General features: G+C 34.7%; 1 protein-coding gene across 2 annotated transcripts in view; it reads right to left on the reverse strand.

Moving 5' to 3' along the window:
- Positions 1 to 227: 227 nt before the first annotated feature.
- The window catches only part of LOC136029551 (homeobox protein Nkx-2.2a-like), a 49848-nt gene continuing 35986 nt past the window's right edge, over positions 228 to 14089 (reverse strand). Inside the window, exons 1-4 of one of the 2 annotated variants that reach the window (XM_065708027.1) lie at positions 12948 to 13056; positions 11189 to 11331; positions 8892 to 9026; positions 228 to 3593 (exon numbers count right to left, since the gene is read on the reverse strand). In XM_065708027.1, coding sequence (XP_065564099.1) covers positions 2842 to 3593; positions 8892 to 9026; positions 11189 to 11331; positions 12948 to 13009 — 1092 coding nt within the window. In that variant the 5' untranslated portion in view covers positions 13010 to 13056 and the 3' untranslated portion in view covers positions 228 to 2841. Of the gene's footprint in view, positions 3594 to 8891; positions 9027 to 11188; positions 11332 to 12947; positions 13057 to 14089 lie in introns of those variants that run through there. The other variant, XM_065708028.1, reaches the window with a different exon arrangement.

A 14089-nucleotide genomic window follows, 5' to 3' on the forward strand; every position in this document is an offset into this window, starting at 1 on the left:
AACGAGAGGTTTTCAATCACAGCATTTTGTACACAAAAGTACTCTCTTTCTCGGTGATTAATTCTTCTTCATCAATATGATTTTATTTTGCTTAAAATTAGTACAGAACTGCATTTCTGGTACCGCCGCACACCATTTTAAGCCACTCTTTCTATACCAAATTCCATTTTGCTCCAAAAACACCATGTCTAATCCACCAAAGATGAAATCTATCATTAAAATAACACTTCTTATATCATGTTTATTACATAAATTATCAATTTTGACAAAAGAAAATCGCAATAAAATAAGACATTGGAAACTTCAATCTAAGCTACATAACAACTTCTGTATTAAGAATCTACTATATAAAGGTCATATGCCTACAAGTCGTCATTCCAATATTGACTGAAAGCTATTTCCTGAACTTTACTTCAAAGCTCCGAGAGTCTGATAAGAACAAAAAAAATCAAGTTGTTGACTAGAATAATTTAGTTGCTGTTATATTCAGGACAAAACAGTATCAACAATTATCTCCTACTCTAACTCGTTTTATACAATACATTGGAAATATAAAAAAACAAAAAAAAATACTATATACATCCTTACAAAATAAGATCGTTCGATGAAAAAGCTAAAAGTGAAAACTGAATACGGAAAGTTAGCTAAGTACTATGGAAACGCTGCAAAAGCAGTTCTGAAGTGCAGCCGGGCGAAAATGAATTTTTGATCATTATTTTGAGTTAAAAATTTTTTAAATTAAATTTTTTGTATTAAAACTTTATTTTGAGCTAATTATGGTTTCCATAAAATATGAAGTTGTAAAATCAGATATACGGAAAGGTTAATTTTGGCGCTTCGAAAATCGGTACAGTAATGTAGATAACATGATGTAAAACTTACAATGAGTATCGATTGGAAGATAGCAAAAACTGATGCTTTTTTAAGGAAAATACAGATCAATAATATAGATCAAAGAGAAAAGGGAATAAATCATCGTTTATAAAATACCTTTACCCCGAAGAGCCATAAATAAAAAAAAAATACTTATGTCTGCTACAAAGTATCAGGAGTCGTTCTAACCAAGAATAAGCACTGGAAAGAGATTTTCCCCCATCCATCAAACCTCAATTTAAAAATGCCCGAAAGGAATTTTTTTCATTAGGTTTTTTGGGATAACAGATTTAGCAAGCTGCTATCCCGACTTTGGAAACCTTTTGGTCTCAAAATTAGGTAACTGCTACGCCGAGTTTCGACCTCAAAGAGCACCAGTCCAGCAACCAAAGCACCAATTTTAGTGGGTACTACTGTTTTGTATTCTGTCTTGTGGATGTACTTAAATATAGTGGGTGCTCCAGTATTTTAGTCGCTATTGGTCGGTTGTTTAGAGGTGAAACAGCAACGACTGAAATGGCTTGCTCACACTAAAGAAAAAGTACTAGTCCCGATTCTAAGTTAAAATCAGCCTCAGTGTAAGTACAATGCAATGGCTCCAATTAAAATTAATTTCATCCGAGCCTGCTAGAGAGCAGTTTTGCATTAAATTTTCGTCACATTTTGACGTATTAATTTTCTAACGTTCAGTAAAACAGCTTAGAGTGAATTTTTCAACAAGCATTTTAAACCTAATTTCACTTGATTTAAATTTTATTCAAAATTTTAAATAAATATATACTTTATTCAAAAATTTTATGAGGAAGAATTCAGGTACCATGTGAACATAATTTCAAAATATAAACTTTATAATCTAGTTTAAAATATAAGCCTACATATACGTATGTATAGTTTTCCAGTTTGGCGGAGCGATTGAAAAAGTAGCCAAAGACAGTGCTTTTCCCGCAGCATCACAGAAAATGAAATAGAGGGAATTACTGGGGTTTATAGACTTGCGGAAAATTTAAAAAGGAGGTTTTTTTTTTTTAAATGTTGTCTAATATAATCTATTGATTCTTGTATTTCCTTGGCCAACAACTCTAAGGAAAAGTCAAAAACTTCATTTTACACGATTTAAACTACAAGTTGACGCAAAAGGGGACGGGATTCTTTTCTACGATAGAAAACAAAAAGAAAACGAATAGAAATGAAACAGGGAAACTGCAACAAGCATAAGAATTAGTAAAAGAAATAGTGTCACCTTATCTTAAGTTAATAGTAACAATTTTAGGTAGGACAAATTGCGACCGTGATAATTTTGGTTGGAAATTAGTTATGTATCTGAAGTGGGTAAATTCAGAACGTGGAATCGAATGGTGAAGTCAGAATTGTCCTATTTTGTAATGTTACGAAGATAGAAAAGAGAGATATGCCAGTTTTGACACAAGAATATTATATTATGGAGCTATAACGTGGGGACCAGGCATTTGTCTCTTTTTTTGTCAAAGAAAAAGGAGACAAAACCCATAAAATGGATTAATTTTTAATTCGCTCACAATACTTTTGACAGAAGAGGATCATTTTATCTTGAGGAAAAAGGAAACGTAAAATTAGCTTTAAGAAAAAATATGCCGTAAAACGAAATAATTTTAAATTCGCTCGGAATATTTGAATTTGATCTATATCACCCAAAAAAGAATAAAGTTTTGGTTTAGAATGTGTTCCTTATATTTCCTTTAGCCCCATTCCTTATAGCGACCACAGCCGACAAACTTTTTTCATTTTTTGACTCTCCTGAAAAGTTACAAAAACGGTGAATTTGGCCCTTATAATTATCATAGCCGATTGCTTCTGCTAGAGATATTTGAGAAACCTATATAATGTACTAAGTTGAATTAATTGGCAGGATATACGTCACGAACGCTGAAACTGAAAATAACTAGAAATATAAATTATGAACTATACAACTTTACATTCTAAGCACTTTTTTCACCACCATCTAGGGTGTACAATACCATTCAAATTGTGAGAACTCTGTCCAGACATCACTTGGCTTAAATTGACCTGCGAGTGAGATTGCATTGCTGCTAAATCTGCCATATTTAGTCCAAATGGATTCATAGCAATTCCTAGGCTAGTAAAAGCATTTAGACAAACTGCTGCTTGCTGTGGGGTCAAGGGAAAATCAATTTTTTGGCCCGAAGAGGGACAAGGCCGTCCGTCCCTGACTAAAACTGGAACTGCAACTCTTCGTGGAGGTTGAAAACTGTTTGATGACATTTCAGGGTTCAATCCCTTTTCAACCCTTGCTCTTTTTGTTTTGTATCTATGGTTTTGAAACCAAATTTTCACTTGAGTTGGAGTAAGACGTATTATACTTGCAAGGTGCTCTCTTTCGGGTGCAGATAAATACTTTTGCTGTCGAAAACGTCGTTCTAATTCAAAAGTTTGAGCTTTAGAAAACAAAACTCGTCGTTTACGCTTCTTTTGGGCTCCTTCAGTTTTGCCCGAATTTTTATCGTCAGATTCAGTTTCTGAAATATAATCTTTATCACTTAAACTAAGCACATCAATATTATCCATATCTGAGTCAAGTCTATCTGACTCAGAATGCAAGTCAATATGATGCAGCTCTGACTGAGCCTGAGGGTTAGGTGTATGTGTCGGACTGGGTCTTCCTTCCGACGGCGAACGTGACAGCCGTGATGTTACTTCTTGCAGTGCTTGCAGCGAACGAAATTCTAAAAACATAACTAAAATAAATTTAAAAATAATGGTAAGATTATGCGAAAAGAGGGCAAAGCTGATGCGAGGAAACTCAAGTCCATCTGGAAAAAAACCAACAACACCGCCTAGTATTAGCCAGGAAAATAATAAAACTAATTATAAATACCTATATCAGGATACCACTTACTTTTCACTTTTGAAATATTTTCTTAATCTTACTTTAGATTGTGTCTCAGATAAAATAATTAGTTTTACCAAAATGAGACAGTAGCAAAATTTCAACACATTTAAAAACTTGAGCATGCTCTGCATTTAGTCTTACAATATGATAATCAATTAGTAAAGTTTAAAAGCAAAAAATATAGCTAATTTTAAATATTTTCTGGTTGAATCTAGCTAAGATATAGAACGTCAAATGACATACATACTTTTATAAATAAAATTTAGGCTGTTTTGAATATTTCTAGTTCTGCTGGGTAGTATTTGACTGCGAGTAATACTAATAGTTTTTAGTCCTACTAAGCCTATTTTAAAGTCATCATTCCTCCCCCTTTGCCACCCTGGGTAACTTGATTAGTAAGTTTATGATTTTGAATGTGGCTAACCTTAGGACGGCTATAAAAGCAGGATACAGATTCAACAAACTCTCTAGTCCAAAATCACTTATTTATACACACACGGGTTTGTTGAATTTTATTAATATCCACTAAAATGCAGACTATATACATAAAGTCAGCGAACTGATAAGTAGGTATAACAGTAAAGACATCAAGAACTAATAAAGGTTAAAAAAAAACTGTATAAACAAGTACGACTATTTTATGAACATTTCTGATTCGTAAATTCTCATAAATTTCTCATTCTTTTTATTGATGTTAATCATTTTATTGATTCAACGTAAATCGGTAGTATACTAGCTAGTGGCTTCATTATGTCAAAATCCTGGGGAGGGGGAGCTGGAGCCAATTTTCCAAAATCAAGTAAAAATATAACAGTTCAAAATAAGGATGAAACCTATTATCTACGTGAAGTAAAAATGGTTTTAGTAAAAACTAAAAAAAGCCATTTGGTCCATAAAAGTACTATTTATTACTATAGAAATATTACAAAGGTACTTTATAGTACTAGCAAGGTAAATGTGTACTAAAAAACTGATCTGTTTATGTTGATACTTGAATCACGTAGGTTTATCTTAGTTTTGACAAGATTTTGGGAGAGACTAAATTTCAGCTGGGGGGCAAGATGAGGTCCTGCGGGGCAAACCGAGGTCTCGTTATGGCAGTTGCCCCCCTGCTCCATATAAAATCACGCCACTGGTACAAGCAACACCTTAAGATAACGCTTTAGTGAGGCAAGGCATCCTAATGACACGCATACAATAAAGCAATTTGAGGGTCAGAGTAAAATAAAAACTTTGTTTCGTGGGAAACATTTATGAATAAGCTTTGATAGATAGATAATAAATAAGATATTATAATAAATTATAATAAATAAGATAAATAAGATAGATAATAGATAGATAGATAACAATGATAGATAATCAAGCTTTTAGCCAGAGCTTAGTGATTTTAATCGTTTGTTAATGTGAACAAGGCCGTATCCAGGGAGACAAGGTTAGAGGCTTTGACCCCTCCCCCAAAAATGTTTGTTAGACTGGTAAAGACGTAAAGAAAATGAATACAAATAGTTTTTTTTATGTGTTTTTAAGTAGTTTTTGTAAAACCCCTCCACCCCCTCCCCGGGAAAAAAATCCTGGATACGCTCTTGATTTCGGGGTGCCCTCTGGTATTTCTAATACAGTCAAGATTTTATCTGGCATCCCCAAATCCCTCACTTTTGAGGAAAGGGACGTATTTATTGGCATAGATGGACTTCAAGGACGAGCCCCATCTTCAGATGGATTCCAAGCCAAATTAAAAAGTTCAAATCGCATGTTACATTATGTGGAACTAAAATTGTGCTGTCAATAGCTTTCTTAAATATACTAGAAAGTGTCTGAAAGAAATTAATAAATCGAATGTAACAGAAAAAGTTGACAAAAAAAATGTTGTTAGAATTTGCCCGCAACAAGAAAATAAAAATCATGAAACTTTTGAGAGGATGCACGTCTCCTTTGTGTACGTTATGCATAAGGCTGTGATTAAGTGAACTTGAAAATATCGAGCTTCAAAATTGAATTTAGGTTAGTCTTCTGTCTCTTAATTCTCTAGAGACCGTCGATTGTCAAAACTTCAAATAGTACCAATTATCAAGTCTTGTGAGAGGTTTTGATAGACAGCTTCCTTTGGAGAGATAGTAATATTTGGCTGGGTCTTGCAAAGCTTGGTTACCGACCAAGGGAGAAGAGAAAATGAGCAAAAGAGCACTATCATTCTCAAATACAAAATGCCCATGTATATGAAACTGTGACGGCATGCACAGAGTGCATTTGAAAATTTATTGTTTTTTCCACTTTTTTTCCTAGGGATAGGCTAATTAAAATACCTCAGTTGATTAATTCGAAGCTAAACACCAAACTTAGTTGAAAGCTTTCTTCGAGGATTCTCAGAAAACCAAAGTTTTCTTAAGAATTAAATTGAAAAAAAAATAACTGTAAGTAAGGAGTGACATTAAAACTTAAAACGAACAGAAATTACTTCGTATATGAAAGGGACTGCTTCCTCGTGAACGCCCTGCTCTTTACGCTAAAGTTTTTTACTGTTTTAAAAATAGAGTTAAGAGAAAGAGTCGGACTTTAGCGTGAAGAGCGGGGCGTTGATGAGGAAGCAGCCCCTTTCATTTTTGAAGTAATTTCTGTTCGTTTTATGTTTTAATGTCACTCCTTACTTTAAGCTAAAAAACACTTGTTTTTATTTAATTTAATATCTGAACGTTTTTGAATCAATGCATGTTTTGATTTATGCTCTCCGCAGATGAATAATTAAAACGAAATTTGCCTCTTTTTTGGGGGGGGGGGCTAAATGGTTTTCTCATAGTTTTGATCGAGTGATTTTGAGGAAAACAAAAGCGGGGATAGAGGTCTAGTTGCCCTCCGATTTTTGCTTACTTAAAAAGGCAACTAGAACCTTTAATTTTTTATGAATGTTTTTATTAGTAAAATTATTAGTAAAAATAAATTTTATTAGTGAAAGATATACGCAACTTACAAATTAGCTTACGTAAAGAAACTTCTGTATTCTCATATTTTTATTACATATATGAGGGGGTTCACCCCCTCGTCAGTACCGCACTCTTCACGCTAAACCTTAAATTGTGTCCCAATTTCTTAAGAATGACCCCTGAATAACAAAAGCCGTAGAATAAATAGTTGAAACTTCTAAAAATACTTTAGCGTAAAGAGCGAGGTATTAGGAGGAGGTGAGCCCCTCATATGCGTAATAATTTCTGTTCCTTTTAACAGAAATTATTATGGAATACTTACAGGAATTAATATTTACAGGAAAATAATAACAGGAATATTCTGTTCCTTTCAGTTGAAAAACTTTGTCATATTTATTTTTTCTTGTTTTTTTTTAAATAATGCTAGAAAATCCTGCGCTCCCTTCATGGAAATTTCCTTCCCCCATGACAAATTCCTCCATGAAAAGTTCCCCCAACATATCCCCCTCATCTCAAACCCTGTCCCCAACCAAATGAAAACGCCCCAGAAAACGTCTGTACACTTCCCAATAACCATTACTATATGTAAGCACTGGTCAGTGTTAGTAACTTGTAGCCCCTCCCACAGGGACTGTGGGGGAGTAGGTCATCCCAAAAAGCATAGTTGTTAGGATTTTCGACTACGCTGAATAAAATGGCTATCTCAGAATTTTGATCCGGTGACTTTGGGAAAATAATTAGCGTGCGACGGGGCCTAGGTGCCCTCCGATTTTTTTGGTCACTTAAAAAGGGCACTAGAACTTTTCATTTCCGTTAGAATGAACCCTCTCACAACATTCTAGGACCACTGTGTCGATACGATCACCCCTGGAAAAAAAACAACAAAAAAACAAACAAATAAACACCCATCCGTTATCTGCCTTCTGACAAAAAATACAAAATTATAAAACATAACGTAGCCGTATGCATAACGCAGACAAAACGTAGCCGTATCGGAGAATTACAAGAAAAATAGAAATCACGAGGCTTTGGAAAGGAGGCACATCCCCGCATTTACTTTATACAAACATTTGGTAACATCATATTAGCTATTTAACTAACCGTGCTGGATAGTAAGGCAATACACTATTCAGAAAGGCGTGCAATAACTTACTTCGAGAGAAATTTATTCCATTGTAGTGGCAAGTTCGCTGAGAACAGCCAAATCACGTGAAATAAAAAAAAATCATGAAAATTCGGGGGCATGAAACTGGAGGTTTCTTTGCATATGGGTTTGGAAACCAATCTTTTTTTTCAACCACCACTCATATGATTCGTAGGACAAGGGGATCACTAAGAGAGGTAGGGTAAATAACTATTTCTCGAAAACTTCTTCCTTTAATTTTTAAGCAAAACTCTGAATGTAAATCAAAGAAGTAGATAGGGGGGTATACACTTCAGCCCGTTAATATTAAATATCTACAAAAATTACACACTTTTCACCTGTAATACTTTTAGAAAAATTAAACAACTGCTTAATTTAACAATACTTGACAAATAATTTAGCACCTACTTCGGACTAAACTAACTTAAATTATACCGTTGTCCAAAATAGGTTTGTATTATTTTTACTAATACTGTTGTAAACTAATCCTAGCCGTAATCCCAAGTTGTTGCGCTCATATCTGAAATACGGTCACGTCCGGAATACGATATTTTGCCTTATCGAAACTCCTTTTATCATGAGCAGCATCAAATGTTGGGGAAATTTCCAAAGCTACATGTAGCTGTGATAAAGCTACTGGTTTACGCTTACTTGATTATTTTTATTTCAGCTGAGGCTAATAGATCAATATTTAATCGGTTTCTAACCTCGTTCAAGGCCGAATCCTGAGTGGTCCGAAGTCGAATAGAAGTGAACTGCGGAAAAACTAATGAACAAATTATAAGAAATTGATGGACTGCGGAAAAACTAATTACAAGAAATAGAACAATTTACTGTCTCCACTGTCAGGCACATCAATTGGGAAGGGGGGGGGGGCATTTGCTCCCCTAGGTTTTTCGCCATCTACCCGCCCCCCGCCCCCTGTGTTGAGATTGTTTGCATTTATATTATGATTTCGAGAGATTTTGAAAAATCATTTTGATCTGCCCCCTTCATTTTTGAGTGTTGATGCTACTGTGCATCGCGAGAATAATATTAATAATAAACAAAAGCAGTTTAGGTTTCGTACCTTGAGAGTCCATCCATTGATGTGCTACAATATTCTGGTCTAACTGACTTTTGAAACGAGGGCTTTCAAATGAGACCATACTTGAGGAATATGTATCCTTTTGTTGAGAGCTAATATCCAATTTAGCTCTGAGCCCTTAAAAAGAAAAAGAGAAATTAAGCCCTGTAAATGAAAAGGATAGGTCAAGCCTGAGCATACTGCAAACATACAATATCTTCTTTAAGAATGCTAGAAGGAATTTAAACATATTCACGGTTCCTTTCAGCTGTTCAGGAGATAAATTAATTCTAGTCCATAAGATCAACAACAGAGAAAAGTAAAGAAGAAAATATTTTGCTAGTTTTTATTCTAACAGAATCGCTCACTGACGATAAAGGTTCAGGGTGTTTTTTTTGCGTGCGTACATTTTTGATTGCAGTATCCTTAAATATATATATATATATATATATATATATATATATATATATATATATATATATATATATATATATATATATATAATGAAAAAAAGTAGAGTCTGAGCCTATTCTACTCATGAGATGACTTTCTAAGAATAGTATAAGGAAATGCTATGGTAAAAAACAAACTCTCTATGGTTATCAAATATCTAGTTTTGTTAATCTAAGAATACCTAGAAGCTACTTGTCATCCTCATTATTAAATACACTTTCCCTCAAATGCTAAAATCAACTACAAGATAAAAAAGGATGTCCAGTTCCATCACCCATAACCAAACTTAACGGATAACTTCGATGTCCATCAAAAAAAAAAAAAAAAAAATCAGGAAAAACAAAATTTGGATTTACTAGTCTTTAATGGGTAATTTTGGTAAGAATTAGAAAACTTAGGTTAAATTGTACTGACTACTAATCATTTCTATTGCTCAACAAAACTCCCCTTAAATGTCCACGCCAACTACATGTTAAAAGAAAATGTCTAACCCCATCACCTTTAGACTTAACGGGAAAAATTGATGTCTGCCTGGAAAACACCTATATATTCTTTGATCAAAATTATATTATCTTCAAGTTTTGTATTCTATTTTTTCATTTTCAGTTTTTTAATTACTGCCTAAAGCATAAATTGAGTCAAATAGCCTTAGTCGGTAATTCTGGTAAGAACTGTAATACATAGGTTAAATTCAACCGAAAACTAATCTTCACTATTACTAAACAAACTTCTCCCTAAATGCTCTCGTCTACTACCAGAGGCGCCATTTGGGTCAAATCTTGGGGTGGGCATGGGGCATTTGACAGAACTTGAGACTTTTATTATGAATCTAACCTACTTTCAAAGTTTACAATGATTAATAGTAAATAGCGTAATTACCCCAAGGGTCGTCAGGTAATTACGCTCTTTGGCTAATAGGCGTGCAGTTAGTTCAAATCATTTGAACAGAATGGATTATGTTGGACATAATGAATAATTATGGCCGGAAAAGGGCCCTTTGTGGTGGAAGCTTGGGCCCCCTGGAAAATCTGGGGTGGGCATTTGCCTCCCCTGACCCCCCCCCCCAAATGGCGCCTCTGTCTACTACATGTTCAAAGAAGATGTCCGACCCCATCACCTATAGCCCCACTTAACGCGCAAATTCAATGTCTGTCTGGTAAACACTTACATAATCTATGATCAATCTTATACTATCTTCAAATTTTGCATTCCATTTATTCTTTTAGTCTACAATTCTTTCTAAGAACAAAAATTGAATTTACTATCTCTTAATCGATTATTCCGTCGGCAAGAGTTGCAACACATTGGCTAAAATTCACCAATTATTTATCGTCCCTATTATTCAACAAACTTTGCCTTAAATACCCACACCGACTACATGTGTACGGAAAAGGACCAATCACATTACCCATAGCCCTACTGAAAGGGCAAGTTTAACGTCAATTAAAAGAAAAACGTATATACTCTACCATCAGGATGGTGTTGTCTATAAATTTCCTATTCCTGTTTGGAAGTTTTACAATCCAACTAAAAACAAAATTGGACTAACTAAGCCACAGTAAATGATTCCATCTGTAAAAGATCCATAAATTAATCATATTTTAAAATTTATCGATTACTTATCAACCCCATTATTAAATAAACAACCCCCTAAATGCCCATGGCGACCACTCATCCAAACAAAATGACCAATCCCGTCATAATTAGCCCTATCTAATGGGCGAGTCCGAAGTCAATCTGGAAAACAAACTTATATTCTATGATCAAGACACTATTATCTTCAAGTAAATAGTTCCGTTTTTAATGTTTCCCCATTCTAATAATAAATAAACGTTAAATTTGCCTACCTTCAGTTGATGATTCCGTCGGTAAGAGTTGCTCCACGTCGGTTAACGTTTTCGGAGCTTCAGACCCGTGCGCGGGAAGATCTAAAATGTCCCTTACAGAGAATCCGGACACTTTCTGGCCGCTGGCCTTTGAGTCACAGAATCTAGAAAAAATTATGGAACATTATTGCAAGCTATACCATATCCAGATAATCAATCTGACACATTTCTGTTACACAGATTTTAGTAAGTATATTTGCACATGTTAGCAACTGTGTATGTGATTATATATAATGTCCTTGTTATTTCCCTGTTTTACTACACAATATTTTTATAATAAAACTATTACTAGAGTACACCACTAATTTTAAAGTAGGTTTGATACCGTGCTAGACTAAAAGCCAATTCAACAACGATATCTGTAAATGGATATCTTTGTAACAACCGGCAAAAGAGGTAATTTTGCATGAAATCTTAATGTGAATTACGAAAATTCCTAGAACCTGAGTCAAGTTCTTCCCATTTACACTAACAATTACACGTTACATTCAATGGCATCAATTCATAGAAATTAAGGAGGCGGGGGAATTTATTTTTTTAAATTTGTGGATGGAATTTATTATGTTTGATTCCATTCTTCCAATGAAAAAAAAAACAGTTTTCAAACATAAATGATACTTGCGATAGTTGATATACATACATAGAGTCATACCTTTCAGTTTCATTGAACCATTATTTCCCCAGGCATGTACCTAAGGAACTTCATAAAACATACTAGAAAGAAAATCATGAAAAGATATTCAGAAGTTAATACTTTTAGCAATGGGTCCAGGGGAACAGTTCTGCCCCTAGAATACTCAGTCCTCCTTCCCCCGAAAAAATCTCGAACTAGATGGTTTTATCCAATCGTGAAACAATTCAGCTGAATGAATTACTTCTATGCAACTTAAATAGTTGCGGAAAAAAAATTAAGTCCCTCGTATTGACAGATAAAAAAAATTTTGCTTATCCATGTATTTAAAACAGTATAATATAATAATAAAAACTGAGCCTCAACCAAACAATCTGCAGTATAAATCTTGCTGAGAGACTTTTTGCAAATTTGGAAAGTCGTCGAGCTGGATCCATGAAAGTTTCAAAATGGAAATGCAATCCAATTATTCCCTGGGAAGTTGCTTTGAAGCTCAGACTTCCCCCCTTCCTTCCTTGTGGGGCTTTACAGATCTTGCAAAGGCAGTTCTATTACCAATCTTAGCTCATGAAATAAGATTTCAGATTAAGCCTAAGAGCCCACTAAATATGGCATGAAGATCTACTGTAAGCCAGGACAGAACGGTTCCCAAGAATGGTGCTGGGTTCTAAACTATATTTGATTTTTGTTCAAAGTTAGGGGTAATATTTTTATGAGAATCTTTCGAATTTAATAAGTTGAGAAGTAAATCCTGGATGAGGTTAACAGTACTTTATCATACCCTTACTTGGGCTATAAGTCTATTTCTTAAGTTTGATTCCGCCAGCGCTAAATTTCTCAGTTCAAGAAAAGTTATGATCCAAAAAAAGGAGTTGGCATAGGAACTTGAAAATGTCTTTTGGGCTTAGGTTCATTCCTGAAAGTCTTATTCCCGTAGCTCAACAACTTCCCAGGTTAGCGGAAAAACCAGTAAACTCTAAATATACCGTTTTTATATTTTCGAATAAGTAGCATAATTTGAAGTTGTATGCTACATTTAATTTACGACAATTTTGCATACAATTCACGAATCACTTGATTGGCACTTACGTTTTTCTCGACTTCATGGAGACCTCTTTCCCCTTTCTCTCCATATGATCTGCAATTAACATCCTAACTTAAAAGAACATGTAGAACTCGTGAGATATTTAACCGCACTGTTAAGACCAAGGTACTCAGTAACTGAATAGAAACCTAAGTATGCTCCTTAAGATCTCTTCTTGAGGTCTGAGTGGCTAACATCGACCAACTCTTTGCTGTGAGTGGATAAGCCAGTAACAAGCTAACAGCCAATCAGATTCTAGCTATTGCTTCGAGGATTACAGATACTTTTCCATAACAATAAGCTGATTTCCATTACAGAAGAGCAAATAAGTGATTTATGAGGGCAGAAACTGTTGCTACCGAAGAGGAATTAGGGAAGGATGTAGTTTTTTTTTCTTGATTCAAAACGATTTAGAGAGTATGCTCGAATAGACAGGGCTGGTGGAGAGGTTTGAATGTTTATGCAGAGATTTGGGTAAGAGGGGAGCGTCGTTTTAAGCGCTTATCTTATGTAAAACTCTTAAACGATTAATTTTTGGGATTATAGGGGAATGGGTATTTTATTTGGGATTAAAAACGAGAAGGAGACTGGAAGCATGTTGTCATGAATTTATTTTTGGAGGGTGGGGGGAATACGAAGAGTAAAAAGGATGAATATAATGTCGAACAATATTCAGATTTCTAGAAGGATGAGCCCAGAGCATCTCTTTCAGCACACGCTCTCCGGAGACTGCGCATAGTCTGAATAATTACATCTGCTTGCTGCAAGTTGCTCTAATTATTTTCAACGATTAATTTTACGATTAATTTTTGGGATTATAGGGGAATGGGTATTTTATTTGGGATTAAAAACGAGAAGGAGACTGGAAGCACGTTGTCATGAATTTATTTTTGGAGGGTGGGGGGAATACGAAGAGTAAAAAGGATGAATATAATGTCGAACAATCTTCAGATTTCTGGAAGCATGAGCCTAGAGCATCTCTTTCAGCACACGCTCCCCGGAGACTGCGCACAGTTTGAATAATTACAACTGCTTACTGCAAGTTGCTCCAATAATTTTCAAATGAGCTAATTTACATTTATATACATTTAAATTGAATTTAGATTTAGTCAGACATGTCTGTTCAGGCAAGAATTAAAACCCCACT

Source organism: Artemia franciscana, chromosome 7, assembly GCF_032884065.1.
Source record: "Artemia franciscana chromosome 7, ASM3288406v1, whole genome shotgun sequence".
NCBI classification, from domain to species: Eukaryota; Metazoa; Arthropoda; class Branchiopoda; order Anostraca; family Artemiidae; genus Artemia; species Artemia franciscana.